Below are 15405 nucleotides of genomic sequence, written 5' to 3'. Positions count from 1 at the left end.
TGATGTTTTCTATCTGCTTCCTGCTTCCTAGTTGCTCTGAGATTTGCATCGGCCAGAGGCTTAGTTCTGGCCATTTTACAGAGGGGGAAGCAAGCTCAGAGGCTGGATGACATGCCCAAGGTCTGGCAGCTAGGAATTTGGAGGACTTGGGTTTCCAGCCCAGAGGTGTCTGGTGTACACAGTCTTTCCAGTACATTCTGCTGCCTTCCTTATAAAGATCCATTTCTGAATGGCAGCAGTTTTAAGAGCCTTCCAGATGGTCAAAGGCACCTCAATGATTTTTACATCCCTTCTGAAGCCCTCGTGACCACTGCCGTGCCTCACAGCATTCACACGCCTGCTTCCTCGCAGACATTTGGCAAAGGTTCCATACCCCCAGCCTGTAGGAAGCAGTCCTGCCTCCTCTGTCTGAAGTTCTGCCTCTCGGCTGCAAGGCACAGCGAACGACAGGCCAAGGGGCTCTTGTGCTGAGTGGAGAAGCCCAGGCCAGCGTTGCTGCCTACACTGCGACCTCTTAAGGCAGGGCTTCTCCATAGAACAGACACTGCCCCAAAGGAACATTCTGGAAACTGGTTGGGGCACTTCTGATTTTCACAAACCTTTGGAGGACGCTACTGGGATTCAGTGAAGACGACCAGAGATTCCAGACATACTGGAATGTTCAGGACTGTTCACCACAGAGAAGTGGCCCAGGTCTCACATGACGAAACCATCCCACATCAAGCTCATACGGGTGAAAACCCCATAGGTTGTCCGAGCCAAGACCTTCACACTCCCACGGGTGTTTTATTTCATATGAAAACACTGTTTCCTCCCAAGGTTTTAATTCCCACTGAATTTCCTGTGAAGACAACAACCATGTAAGTCAGAGGAAGATTTGTATTTGCTTTGTTTCGTTTTTTGGGTTTTTTGCGGCGGCATCAGTATAGACTTCCAGTGCAGTTATGTCGGAGCGTCTACATATTAAAAAAAAACATTATTTCCTTATAATTTACTTTTATTTCCCCTCCATATTATCGTTCAAGCAGTATTTTGCTTTTTTAAAAATGTCGTGGGTATGTTATACTAACTATACTTTTCACTTCAGGATAGTGAGGGGCACATAAAATATTTGTTTTATCAAAAGGGGAGTCTCATAGGTCGGAGGTTTTTGTCTTAAAGGGTCTCCAGTACTCTTGACTTCAGGTACTTGAGGATTCCAGTCTCATGAGTCTGGTAAAGCAGTGGGTTGACCTTGAAATGACTTTGTATTGCTAATAGTGATTTACATATGTTTCTCCCACTGGACTGAAAGTTCCTTGGGGGGAAGAGGGGCTCATGGAAATAGTTCTTGTCATCTCTGCCCTGTCCCCCACACAGTGCCCAATCCTGAGGTGGGGACTCAGGAGACCTGGTGGGACCCCCCTTCCAGTGCTCAGCACCTGGAGCAACTCCATTTCACTGGGAGCTGGAGTTGAGAAGCAGGAGTTCCCATGGAGAAATTTCCGTCCCATTCAGGGTTGGAGGAGCAGCTGTCTCTTTGCCTTTGCTTTTCCAGAAACGCCACCATCTCCCAAGAGGACGTTAATCAGTAACGGTCCCACAGGACCATCCTTTGGAATAGCAAATATTTGCTGCAGGCGTTTGGCTGCAAACCCTAGCCTTCTGGTTTTCCTTGAATGAAGGACCTTCCCCGGCACCTGGGGGCCACTCACCGGTAAGAAGCCGCCATTTAAAGGGAGGCCCTCACAATGTCTAACACGAGGGCTGGGGAGAGACGTCCTCATCCTCTCTGGATGGGTTCCAAGGTGAGGGGGTGGGAGCCTGGGCAGCACCGAGCCCCCACTCCTAGACTGGGGAGGGCAGGAGCGGGGCACAGGGCATGTTGTGGACACAGGGGCCTTCAGCTGCAGGGAGGAGGCGAGACGATGAGGCTTTTAAGGCTTCAGAGTTCATGCCCACAACACTCACGTGGAAGCCACACTCAAGTCCCTGACTTTCCTCCAGGGACCCTCCTGCTCAGGTGCGCGAGCTCCCCACTTCCCGGGCTGGGTGGGGGTGTTGCCCAGGTACATTCAAGGCTGTGGAGCGTTGAGTGAGTGGTTGATTTTCTACCACTCAGCTTCTATTTAGGATGATGCACCCATGGTGTGCTTGATGGCACCCTAGTGCTCGAGAGCTGCCCCTGCATTCAGATCCTGCACCATTCAGTTGATGAACGACCCTAGGGGATACGTGGGACTGTCCATGTATTCCTGGGTTGCCACCCCGGTCTGAAGGAGATACTCAGTAAGGCTTAGCAACCGGAAGGGGTGATATCTGTCTGCTGTGCGGGCAGTGTTTCCTGACAGCTGTCACAGAGAGAAGTGAGCTGAATTCAGAAGTACCCTGCCGTGGAGTTGATTTATTAATTTACAAAGTAGGGCTAACTAGTGTATGCAGGCAGACCTCGGAGATGCTGTGGGTACTGAGGTTCCAGACCACCGCAAGAAAGTGAATATTGGGACAGAGAGTCCCGTGAATTGTTTGGTTTCCCAGTACATTTATAAAAGTTACATTTACAGTATATTGCAGTCTGTTAAGTGTGCACTAACTAATATTATGTCTAAAAAAAAAAAAACCAATATACATAATGTAATTAAAAAATACTTTATTGCCCGAGAAATACTAACCATCATCTGAACCTTCAGTGAGTCTTAATCTTTGTGCCGGTGGAGGGTCTGGCCTCCACGGTGATGAAAAGACAGTATCTGAGAAGTGTGGTAAAGCCGAGCGCAAGAAAATGAGGTCTGCCTGTATAATGAAGGGATGAGCCTGGGGTATGTTTGGGCAATGTAGGGGGTCCTTACCCAGTGGTCTCAATACTGGCGTGAGCTACTGAACACGGCTGGCCATTTAAAATTGAACAGGATTCTCTAAACACGGACATTTACGAAACACAGCAGACGTATTTCGAGTCAGGCAGTGACTTCAGGCTGTCGGATGAATGAGGCCCTGAATTATGTGGCCCTGTTCAGCATAAGGAGCAGTGTACTGAGTCCTGGGGCCCGGTGTCACTTTGTACCAGGCACAGATGAGGACACAGACCCCTGCATCAGGAATAGGCCTGGGGACTTCATCCTGTCACCACATTTTGCTACAGATTGCCTGATTCAGAATGAGGGTCTCTGATGATGGGAACGCCTGTAAGGTCTGCAGCCTCCCCTGCTCTGTGCCCATGGGCTCAGTGGTCCCGCCCCACCCAGGCCGTCCTGGGACAATGAGCCCAGAGAGAGTGAGGGTGCGTCTTGGTGACCAGTCAGCCTCTGGGTCACAGGCCTGGTGCTATCAGCTGAACACCAGGAACTGAGTGTGGAGACAGCGGAGGGACACAGCCCAGCCCTCAGGCGTTTATTCAGATGGAAACTGTGCAGGTGCTCGTGTTTTCCAGGCTCTTGCCCAAGGATGCCAGGCAGCCCGGAGAGATGGGTAGTGGTGAGGAGGGCAGGATTTGGAGGCCCACTGCTGGTACTGGAAGGCTGGCTCCACCATGCAACCTGGGGCGGTGAGAGCGAGGACACACTCCACAGGTCACTGCGAGGATTAGATGAGTTTGGCCCAGGCCTCTGCTGGACAAGCTGGCTAGTCATCAGCTCTCTCGTAGGGAGCTCCGGGGAAGCGAAGGAAGGGAGACCTGGAAGGAGCTGTGTAAGGGAGCCCCAGGGCTGGGAGTGATGTCGCAGAGGGTAGGGGAGAGACTTCTGACCACCCAAGCAGGCAAATGCAGCACTTTCCCTTTTCCTGGTCCTGACCACCACTGAGACCCTCTAAATCCCCAGCCAAACATGCCCCGGACACAGGTCCCCGAAACCCAGCTCGATGGGCTGCTATAGGGCCCAGCAACCAAGGGCAATGAATGAAGCAGATCGATAAAAGGCCTGTGAAGACCTCCTGACCCAGGCCCTGCTCTGACCCACACCCAGTCGGGGCTGCGGGCCAGAGGTGTCCTGTTTAGTCCCCACCTCTTCCGGGAGGAAGTGGAATGCGTGGGAAAGTTGGGGGAGACCAGCTGCCCAAGGGCTGGCAGGGGATGGGACCTGGAGGTTTTGCTCTGTGGAAGAATCTCCTCATCACGTGAACAAATAACAGCCCCACTTGCTCCAGGGCTCCCTGAGGGAACTTGGCTGCGTGAGCCAAGCTCCAGGCCCCCCCACAAGAAGGAAGCTGGGTCACTGGAGGGTTGCATCATGACACAGGCAGGAGTTACTGTATTAGGCATTAAAAATAATCTCTGCCTTCTTTTCTCCCAAGTCTCGCTGCTGAAGAAAAGTGCTCCATTGGCCTCCACAGCTGAGCAAATGAAGGCAGTGCTGAGCCTCCTGCTCCCCTGCCTCCTGGCCAAGGTGTGGCTGGTGCCCGGCTTGGCCCCTGGTCCCTGGTCACCAGAGGCCCAGGCAGAGCCGGAGACTCTGCAGCCCCCCACGGCCCAGAACGAGACCACCAAGGCAGTGCAGCCTGCCGAGGGGAGGGACGAGAGCTGGCTGACGGCCAGCGGGCAGCAGCTCTCTGAGGAGACCTCCAACTTGGGGTTCAGCCTGCTTCGAAAGATCTCCATGAGACACGAAGGCAACGTGATCTTCTCCCCTCTGGGCCTGTCCTCGGCCATGGCAGCCCTGACGCTGGGGGCCAAAGGGCAGACGAAAGCCCCGCTGGAGGGCGGGCTCCGCCCGCAGGCCCAGAACCAGACCCAGCCCTGGCTCCTGCCAGCCCTCTTCCGGCAGCTGAGAGAGCACCTCTCTGGCAACCAAGAGCTGGGCCTCACCCAGGGAAGCTGGGCCTTCATCCACGAGGATTTCGATGTCAAAGAGACCTTCCTCAATTTATCCAAGAGGTATTTCGATACAGAGTGCGTGACTATGAATTTTCGCAATGCCTCACAGGCCAAAGGGCTCCTGAATCGTTACATTAACAAAACGACGCAGGGGGAAATCCCCAAACTCTTTGATGAGGTTAATCCTGACACCAAATTAATTCTTGTGGATTACATCTTGCTCAAAGGTATTTTTCATTGTGTTAGGCTCTCCCAAAGCCTCTGCGTCGGTCTCTTCCTTTCCTGTTTGACCAGGGTCTGGTTAATGCCCCATGATTTTCGATGAACGGGTTTTCAGGGTTCCCAGATTGAAACAGGCACTGACCGTGTACATCGTGGCAGCCGCAATGCGGGGCATGTTCACTTGACGTCCCTGCCTTGGTGGCCCACGTGCTTGGAGTCCCTACAGTTTTCCAACCACCTCTCCATCGCTCTCCTGTCCTCTGACATTCTGACACAGGGAATCGGGGTCATTGAAAAAAGAAGGCAAATGATCTGAGAGATTTAGGGTTACATCTTTGCTCCTTCACTCTACTTTTGTGACTTGGGGCAAGTGACAAAAAGTCTCTTGTCCTCAGATTCTTAATATAGAAAGAAAATGGGGACACTCCCACCTACTGCACAGATGAAAGTGAAGCTCAGAGAGGTCAGCTTGATCAAGGTCACATGATAGACGGCAGAAGCCAAACTCTGCAAGGGAGTCCTTACATCCTGGCCCTCTAACGGGGCAGGGGTCTTGTGTGGCTGCCGCTGTAGCAGAACGCTGACACTAGGGACTTGCAGAGTCCAGGAGGAGGATGTACTTCCAGTTAGTCAAGCCACACCCCCAGGACAGAGGTCTGTGTGCAGGGTCATGCTGCCACATGCTGGTGGCCTCCCCTGGATTACGTGGTGATTGGTCAGCAGGGGACCCCTTCTCTCAGAACCACTCTAAGCAACAATGGGTGGGGTATGTCATCACTTCTGCTACAGTGGACTCCGCTTGCACGTGGGTGTGCACTTGCTAAAAGGTAGTGGGAGGGTCCCTCGGGAAGACAGGGGCAGGGAGAGGCCCGAAGTCCTCTCTGGGCTGGAGCAAGCCACACGGGAGCAGGTTGTCTAGAGACACTTCCTTGCTGGTGTGTGTGATTCCAGTAGAGCCTGCGGGTGGGTCTGCATTTGGTCAGTTGGGAAGGAGGCCGGGAAAGGCTGGCCTTTGGGGAATTTATCTTCCCTACCTGAGCTGTGGTCAAAACAAAGCCCGTAAAGGACTGCCTGTCCTAGTTGGGGCAGGAAGAGGGACAGAACCCTGGGCCCTATGACGTTGGCAAGAACGATGCTCTCTCGGAGGGTGGTTTCCACAACGAGTTCTCTTCTCACCTGTTCAGGGAACTGGCTGAGCCCTTTTGACCCTGCCTTCACCGAGGAGGACACTTTCCACCTGGACGAGTACAGGACAGTCAAGGTGCCCATGATGTACAGGGCTGGCAACTTCGCCTCCACTTTTGATAAGAATTTTCGTTGCCACATCCTCAAACTGCCCTACCGAGGAAACGCCACCATGCTGGTGGTCCTCATGAAGAAAATGGGTGACCACTTCGCCCTTGAAGACTACTTGACCACAGAGCTGGTGGACACGTGGCTGAGAAACATGAAAACCAGGTACAGCATGTCCCCTCGCCCTGCACGAGCTCAGCCTTCCCGTCTCTGCGAGCACTGACCCAGGGGCGTGCTTTGATGCCGGGCCCCCCGTGGGCTCCCCGAGGGCAGGGGCTGCACCTGTCCTGTTGTCCACTCTATCCCGGCATCGCTCACAGCCCGTGGCTCGTTGACTCACTCAGCACTTACTGAGGTGCTCCTGGGCCGGGCACCGTGACACACACACGACAGCGCCCTCAAGGAGCTTACACTCTAATGAAGGGAGGGAGACAAGTCATCGTGCAAGGAAGCGGATGGGGGCGCCAGCAGGGTGCAGGTGAACGCCAGGTGGGGAGCAAAGCCCAGGAGTGACCTGTGACCCTGTGGCTACCTGGGGAGAGAAGCATCACAGGCAGAAGTGAGACAGTTCTGGGATGGGAGTGAGCTTGATGGGCTGCCAGTGAGGAGATGAGGCCAGAGAAGAACCAGGGGCCCAGCCACCCAGGGCCATACCTTACAGGCCCCCGAAAAGACTTGGGTTCTTCCGGAGGTGGATGGGAAGCCACAGGGGGCTCTGCGCAGAGGAACAACATGGTCTGGAAGGGCCACACAGCCCCTCCGCTGAGAAAAGACTAGGGGGCTGAGGGAGGAAGCATGGAGACCAGTCAGGAGGTCAGTGTAGCCATCCAGCTCAGGGTGCTGCCCTGTGGGTTGTGGGGGTGGCAGCAGAGTGGTGAACAGCGGGAGATCCTGGATCAATTAGGAAGCTGGAGGAGACGGGATTTGCTGAGGGACCGGATGTGGGTGAGAGAGAGAAAAAATGAAGGGGGATAAAATGAGCAAAAGGAAATAATATGAAGTTCCTACTATATAGCAGATATTGTTTGGGGTACTTAACAAATATTCTTTGATGCAATCCTCTGAATGGCCCTGTGAAATTGGTATTTTGGGCTACATTTCTCAGATTAAGAAATTGAGACTTCTTTAAGACTAATTTAGTGTCAATTCGTTTTCATGTTTTTTTATTTTTGAGCCACAGAACTCATCTTTCCGAACAAAGTATTTTCAAAGAAGAACTCTAATATATATAAAACAGATAATATCAGAGTTTCTCTGGCTACAGATACATCGGGGGTTGAGAGTTTCCTTCATTCCCCTCCTGCTGTCCGTCCCCAGACTCCTAAGTTTTTCCTGGAATTCTGGGCATCTACAGAATCTAGAGATTGAATACAGACATCATCCTGGAGTCTGTAGGATTGCTGGAAGCAGCTATTGGTTTGGGTTGTTTTTAAAACACAGGGAAATGGATACAAAATATGGTATTCTTTGCTAAAGAGAATGTGAGTCATTGGCTGGGAAATAAAACTGGTTCAGTGACGCTGAAGTTATAGATACATTTGATAAGCCAGAACTATTTTCTCTGAGCAAGACCATTACAAAGAATGGAATGAGCTATACATACGAGTCAACTGAGACTCATTCGTTAATGGAAATAACCTTGGAGGAAGGAAAAAAAGAAAGTGTGACTTTTTTAGGCTTTTGTCTACATTTTACCACTATATGTACTTGTACCACAGAAATATGGAAGTTTTCTTTCCCAAGTTCAAGTTAGATCAGAAGTATGAGATGCATGAACTGCTTAAGCAGATGGGAATCAGAAGAATCTTCTCACCCTGGGCTGACCTGGGCGAACTCTCGGTTACTGCGAGAAATCTTAAAGTATCTAAGGTAAGTCAGCATCTCTCATTAGGACCCAAGACCTACGTAGGAAATGGGACCAAAACCAACAAATAATTTTGCAAACCAAACCATTTTAACGTTGATGACATACCAAGGTGTAGTAGAAAGTTAGATTTAAATTCCGAAGACTTGAAATAGCATTCAAGTGGGATGTTTTAAGAATGTTGGTCTACTTTATTAGAGCAGTTGTTCAAGTAATTTAATTTCTCTTATGCACAGCTCTCCCTCTTCTCTCTCAAACACTCCAGGAAAAATGTACCCCTAAAAAGGAATCAGTTCACAGACTCGCTTAAAATTTCATGAAATTACACCACTTTTAAGAAGGAAAAAACCCCCAGGAGTTACCTGGCTCAACTTCCTACCCCTGGTGGGAATCCCCTCTATAATCTCCCTACAAAATAACCATCCGATTTCTTTAACAATTCCAGTGACCGGGAACTCACCACTTCTTTGAAAAGCAGCCCAATTCACAGATGACTAAGATCACATTGGGTTGTGTTTTTTTCATATGTATATATTTTTTGACCTGTAACTCCTTCCTAACTCATATTCTTTGGCCCTTGTTCTGCCTGGAAAGCTACTAAGAGCAAGGTTCCTCAGCTTCCACAAGGAACACCTGCAGCTAATCCGTTTGCTCAGTGCAAGGGCTATTGATTTTGAGGAGAAACTACCATCTGTTGTTCGGGGCAGCGCAGTGATTGCCGGGAACTGGTTAACATTCCTGGCCTGTGTTCACCACGCCAGCAGTAACCCCCAGTCATTATCTCAACCAAGAAAACGTTCTGACATTTCCAAACGGCAGCTCATCTTACTACACTTCTTTCTTACTGTGGGGTTTGGTTAGTATTTTCCCAGACAATTGCATTTCCTAATTCCAAGAAACATTTAAAAGGGTGTCCACTTAAATAGGACTCAGTAGGGCAACCTTGGCTGCAATCAGGCCCTAGCATCTCAGGGAAGGTGAGTCAGATAAACAGGACGATCCTGCAGACCAGCGCCTGAAAGAATTCGTGCTGCTGTTTTACAATTTAAATCACAAGCCATTAAATATTTTCCCTGTTTACTCTGGGAAGTAAATTTTCACTCCAGAAAATGAGGGAATCTCCAGGTGTTATTACACTGATATTTTCATTATCTCCTCTTATAATACTTATAGACGTAGGCATATCACTCACGTCACCTGGACAAAAGGGCCCCCACACAGGACAGGTGGCCTGAGTGCAGGCAGCCAGAGTTCAGGAAGACCTCGGGGACCCCAGGGCTCGTCCCAGGGCCTCCTGAGCGCAGTACCAGGAGCTGGAAGCTGCTCCAGAAGACTAGCCCCACCCCTGACCCACCTTGCTGCCAGAAGGTTAAAGTTTTCAGGGTCCAGGCAGCCTAAGAACCTGCTGGAGGACTGCTGCTCAGCTCAGCTCAACAATCAGTAGCACAAGCACATGCTCAGTGCATGTTTGCGCATCTGACGCACGTGGGCACGAGTCGGCCAGAGTCCCTTGTGCACATCTGGGAAGTGTTTCACACGGGGTTTCTGGGGTCTCCTGGTACGTTCTGGGCTTCGAAGGCAGTCCCTGGTGCAACCTCAGACCATTCCTCTAGCACAGAGGAGCCCCGTACCACCAATTCCCAGAAGCATGGCCTCATGGGGAGGAAGGACCACAGAAAAAATGTCAAGGGGCTGCCACCCAAATGGTCTTCCATACTATTTTCTTTTCTAGGTTTTACAAAGAGCGGTGATCGAGGTCAATGAAAAAGGAACTGAGGCCATGGCGGGAACGCTGTCAGAAATTATTGCTTATTCCATGCCTCCCATCATCAAAGTGGACCGGCCATTTCATTTCATGATCTATGAAGAAACCTCTAGAATGCTTCTCTTTCTGGGCAGGGTGGTGAATCCAACTGTGCTGTGACTCCCGTCATGCACTGGTACGCAGTGCATAGCAGGTGCCCCATGAGAGGAATGGGAACCCACACAGGACACTGGCTCTGAGTGGTACAAGGGGGACCCCTGTCCGCTGTGAGTTTGAGCCATTCTTAGATAAACTGGAGTATTAAACTCAAACTTGTTTTAAGGAGATGTTTGGGTAGTCTGTCTGGTACTTTGAGCCTGTTTCTAAGAGCCTTTGTTGTTGACTCAAGACTCGTTTGGTAGAACATCTTTACTTTTCTCTGTTACTCACGTATCTGGATTCAAAACAAACCAAAACAGTAACTCAGAACACTGTTTCCAGATGAAGCCTTTGGCTTCATGAAGCATTCTCCATGGGTCATGTGCTTCTCTTTACTTCCCTCTGGTGCAAAATAGGTGTTTTCCTTTCATCTCTTGTAGAATCGTTTCTTGCTGACTAAAATGAGAAGGAAGTGGTTGTCGTCAGTCCTGGTCACAGCGTCTGCCTCGGTGCAGCCTGGTCCACCCCGCGGTCATCCGGTCATTTGGCAGAAGTATTAACTGAGCCACAGGCCCACATAGTTCCACACCTTCATTGTACAAAGGACAGAAAGGGGGAACCAGAGACAGAGTCACATTCGGACTTTCACAGGCCTCGGCCACTTTTGCTTTCATGGGCTCCTTCCTCCATAAAAAAAGTACATATATGTATATTAAAAATTATGTCTCATGACTGCATTGGTATAATGATGACTATATTCTGGATTGTATTTGTCTCTATACCAATGCAATCAAAGTACATAACTTGCTTATTGCAAGAAGTAAAACACCTTCATGAGCCCCTAAAAGTCTCATAGGGCTTAGGCGCCGTGCCTACTGCACCTTATGATAAACGATACTGCACACCTCATAGAAAGCAAAACACTTGCCCAAAGTCACCCAGTGCGGCAATGGCAGAGTCTCTTGACTCCAGGCCCATTTCACTCTTCCTTCTTTGTCTCTGAAACATCTGCTGAGCCCACTTAATGAGGCAGCACGTGCTCAGCTCTCAGTTACCCACCGGGGTCCAACAGCAGATAAGCACAGACTTGATGTCAAGGTTAAAAGGAAAACAGCAAATACCCCCGACACTTTCTGAAGCAGTCATTTTCTGTCATAGAGACAAAATATTTTAGGAGTAACTTCTGAGACTCATGAATACGGCTATCTAATCCTGGAGTGTCAACTGTTATTGACTAAATGCCTAATTGGATTTCTGTCTCTTTGCTGTCCAATTTTATACCTCAAATTAATTTGCTGATTAGTCATCTTAACTATCAATGTACATCAGAATAACGTGTATCTTACTTAATGTGAATAGGCAATGATATTAAGCAGCAGCATAAACATTGGCTTTTCGTCTTCTAAAATGTGGACATGAATTCACTCCTGTACTCCTTCCAGCACTAGCTGACCCATGGTAAGGCAGAGGCAATTCTAGGGCCTAGAAAGAGAGACAAAAATAGAGGACTAACTCCAACTGGCATTCTTCAGTGACCTGTCAGTATTCAATTAATCAGGTTTATTTGTGGAAAAATAGGAGAAAGAGAAATAAAAAAGGGTCCAGTCAAATTACCCACTTTTAAGAGATGAAATTGGGAGGGGAAAAGAAAAGTCTATGAGAACATAATACCCTCTGAAATAAATATGGCCAAACCCAGTTAGGAAAAGGTCCGTTATTATTGAAGAGTTCATATAACATGCAGATTGAACTCTGTCCTCATCTCCCCACTGCAAAACAACGACAGCATAACGATTATATCTAACATGTTGCTCTTTAAGGCAGAAAACGGCTCTATTCTCTATTTAAAAACACATTTTTAAAAACTTTCCAACATATGCTTGAAGACGCTCCTAAGACACTAGGTTTCATATTTTCCAAGTATATTTGCATGGTGAAGAAATGCAGAACAATAAAAAGTATAATTAATCATACAAAGAATTCAAGGTTTCAACTGAGAGGAAAAATCTCACCACTGTAACAGGCTTCACTATATTCCAGTGTCAGGGTTTTACAACTGTCCCCACACAGCCAGCCAGACACAGATACCCACATACACACATTCTCTCTCACACGCTGTAACAATTGAGAACAGATTATTGAATTAATCTAATTCATTTCTCTGCACTGTAAAGCTCCTACTCAAGCTGAAGAGCCTGTTCATTTCAGTTCAAATATCTCACATATGCCCACGAACCGCAAGTGAAAATGATGCATCCTTCAGAGGAGGTCATCTGAGCTCAAGTTAAATAATGGAAATGATTTTTAAATGTGTATGAAGTTATGGAAGAAAAATTCTATATGCTCCTTATTTTTCTTCTATGAAGTAAAATCCTTTTCAGCCCTATCTCCATTTCTACCAATAAAATTGAGTCCTGCAGGTCTGATTTTTGCTTGTAATGCTGACTTGTGAAATTCTAGGACAGATCCTTAAAAGTGCAACTTTCCATAATTAACAAACAGATAAAAGCCATGTCACTGTTTCCCTGCAGCTACAGATGGGAGAGACCTTTCTTTGTCATACAACTAGTTTAAAGGAACTACCATGTTTCCCTGAAAATAAGACCTAGCTGGACAATCAGCTCTAATGCATCTTTTGGAACAAAAATTAATATAAGACCCAGTCTTATTTTATTATACTATAAGACCAGGTCTTATTTTATAATAATATAAGACCCGGTCTTATATAATATGATATAAGACCGGGTCTTATATTAATTTTTGCTCCAAAAGACGCAGTAGAGCTGCTTGTCTGGCTAGGTCTTATTTTCGGGGAAACACGGTATGTGATAAAGTGTTAATCTGAGGACTCTTACAAGCGTATCAATCCTGTTCCAGTGTAAATCGAGATGTGTGTGGATATTCATAACTGTCACCAATTTATTTTTCACTGTTTTTATATATATCTGTCTTTGGAAGTATAATTTTAAAAAATATTTCAATGATTTTAGAAATTATGTTCTGCAAAAAAAAGAAAAGAAATCTTCCCAATGTAATTTTGATTGTCTGTCTTAATTGAAATTTTAGTGCCTTGGCATAAGACTGCAGCTGACTTCTGTAGATGCCTGAATTTTAGAAGCAGTAGCAACCTTTTCTCTGTCAAATCGCTCTCCTCTTCTCCCACAAGCATATTGGAAAATAAAAGTTCCTGACTCTGCTAAATAAAATTATTGAACAAATAAACTGAAATTCTCCATTTTATTTAAAATCATAGTCAATGCTGCTTATGAATCAAAGTGTGGGAAAGCTGATGCCGCCCTGAGGTCCCAAGCGCACCACACACACTCCCGCTCAGGCCCGTGTGCTCAGTTCCCCAGTAGTGACGCTGGTGCCTCGGGGGACACCGGGTTACGTGAAATCCCCAAAGCGTGTGCTACATTAGCCAGGACCGTCCAGCTTCTATCCTCACTCAATTGCTAATTACTGACAAAATAGTTGGTTGAACAACTACATTCACCTGACTGTCCTTAAATGAAAGATTGTAAGAATCATTCAAAAGAGCCCCAAAGAGGCCGATTGTCGGGCAAAGGGGGAACAGATGGAGTGGAAGTTTCACGCTGAGTCGCTGTCCTGAGTCATTTACAGCTCATGTCGGGTGTGCTTCGATTCATTACTTAAAAGTGAACGGTCTTACGCTTTAATTATAGAATAAAAACTGCAGGAAAGTGTTTAAAACTTTTTCACAAACACAGGTATCTCATTAACCTATGTTTTATTTTTGAGTAAATTCATTATTCATTATTTCACATTATAAAAAGTAACCACACACGCATATGCATTCACAACTTAAATCATCTTTATCATACATCAATATATTTTAAAAAACAAGTATTTTCTAATATCAATATAGTTGTATGTTGATTGCATTTTGAAATAGAGAAGCTGACAATAGCTTCATACAGTATATCTCGAGAACTGACATTTTAAAATTAATAACCGTATATGTTCCACAGGCAAATTTTGATGGAAATATTAGCATTAGTACAAATAAATGCTGTTGACATAGCTTAAGCATGATAGCTTGGACTAACAGCTGATTCGAACTAGAGTGATCATTTTTAATTAAGAACAAATACAACCTAAAATGTAAACAAAGTATTTATAAAATAAATTCTTCTGGGAAATAAAGGAAATCATCAATCTGTTATTTTTAAGGTAGCTCTGGCTGAAAGTTATCAGAAATCTTTGTGGAATTTTCACTGCCAAATTTCAGTTTCCGAATGTCCAGGTATAACATATCGTCACCACGATTGGACTGATAAAATTGGGGACAGCTGTTTGTATCCTTCTCGATGTGACTTTTCATTTGGGCTTGGAACTTCATGAGAAAATGCAATGTCTTTCTTACTCCCAAGTCCCCCTGCAAGTGATTGTGTAGCGAGGGCAATTTCAGTTGATTTGGATGTATAATTTTTAAATGCTAAAACTCTAGAACAATTAAATAGATGGTTTCCTGCACAAACAAACGCAGACTTGTCTCTTCAGCAGTAAAGCACATACCTAAAGTTGTTTTGCATTACATTTCACTATAACATTGGAATTCGGTAACCACATTATTATTTGAGAAATATATATCATAACTCCTAGGGAATCTAATTTCAAATATGGAACGTTTAGCAACATCAGCTGCTGCCATTATATCTCTTTTCCATTCATTAAAAAAAAAAAAGGCCCCAGCCATTGCTTTAGCTTTTGTCCATCAATCACATTGTCTCCAGTTGTCTTGTTTTGCCTCCTTTATCAAGCAGATGATTTAAGGATTGGATTTTCTGGATTTTCTTTGTTAAAAAGGAAGAAAGAGAGAGGAAGGGAAGGAAGGAATCAGGGAGGGAGGGAAGAGAAGAGAGAAAGAGAAGAGAGAGAAGAGAGAAAAAAAGAAAAAACATGAAAAATTTTATCCATACAATACTTACAAAGTAAATAAAGAAATATAGATAGAATCTACTTTGAATAAACCTATAAGGATTCTAATGAAGTGAAAAAAAAATTAATTACACATTAAAGATTACTTGGAATTACCTTTAATTACCCAATCCTATGTGCCTCTAACAGCATTCAATTCAGGGCCTATCACTCTTCCTACAGTTTTTATTTACAGAAATAATGCAATCTATATATATATATCAATTGTCTGGCCTTAAAAGACTTAAGATACGACGCATTCCCATATTTCCTTTAAGACACTGAGATTCCTAAATACCAGATGTGTGTGTCATCTCTATGACACAAAAAAGTTGGAGAATATATTGCATAGAACAAAACTGAGATAATTAATACTTTCCAAAATCACTTCCT

General features: G+C 46.3%; 2 protein-coding genes across 6 annotated transcripts in view; one reads left to right on the top strand and one right to left on the bottom strand.

Moving 5' to 3' along the window:
• Nucleotides 1-1747: 1747 nt before the first annotated feature.
• SERPINA10 (serpin family A member 10) lies at nucleotides 1748-10092 on the top strand (the record flags this gene model as incomplete). The annotated part of the gene is made up of 5 exons (XM_081047615.1): nucleotides 1748-1787; nucleotides 4270-5016; nucleotides 6196-6469; nucleotides 8023-8173; nucleotides 9901-10092. The coding sequence occupies exons 2-5, from the start codon at nucleotides 4317-4319 to the stop codon at nucleotides 10090-10092; spliced, it is 1317 nt and encodes a 438-aa protein (XP_080903741.1). The 5' UTR covers nucleotides 1748-1787; nucleotides 4270-4316.
• Nucleotides 10093-13430: 3338 nt separating this feature from the next.
• Nucleotides 13431-15405, bottom strand: part of PPP4R4 (protein phosphatase 4 regulatory subunit 4) — a 99789-nt gene continuing 97814 nt past the window's right edge. For 3 of the 5 annotated variants that reach the window (XM_081047589.1, XM_081047592.1, XM_081047593.1), the window contains one exon: nucleotides 13432-14888. In XM_081047589.1, coding sequence (XP_080903715.1) covers nucleotides 14864-14888 — 25 coding nt within the window. In that variant the 3' untranslated portion in view covers nucleotides 13432-14863. Of the gene's footprint in view, nucleotides 14889-15405 lie in introns of all 5 variants that reach the window. The other 2 variants (XM_081047590.1, XM_081047591.1) reach the window with 1 other exon arrangement.

This window comes from Rhinolophus hipposideros (assembly GCF_964194185.1).
Source record: "Rhinolophus hipposideros genome assembly, chromosome: 5".
Classification (NCBI taxonomy): Eukaryota; Metazoa; Chordata; class Mammalia; order Chiroptera; family Rhinolophidae; genus Rhinolophus; species Rhinolophus hipposideros.
Note: the sequence above shows the minus strand (reverse complement) of the source record. Positions and strands in the feature narration are given on the sequence as shown.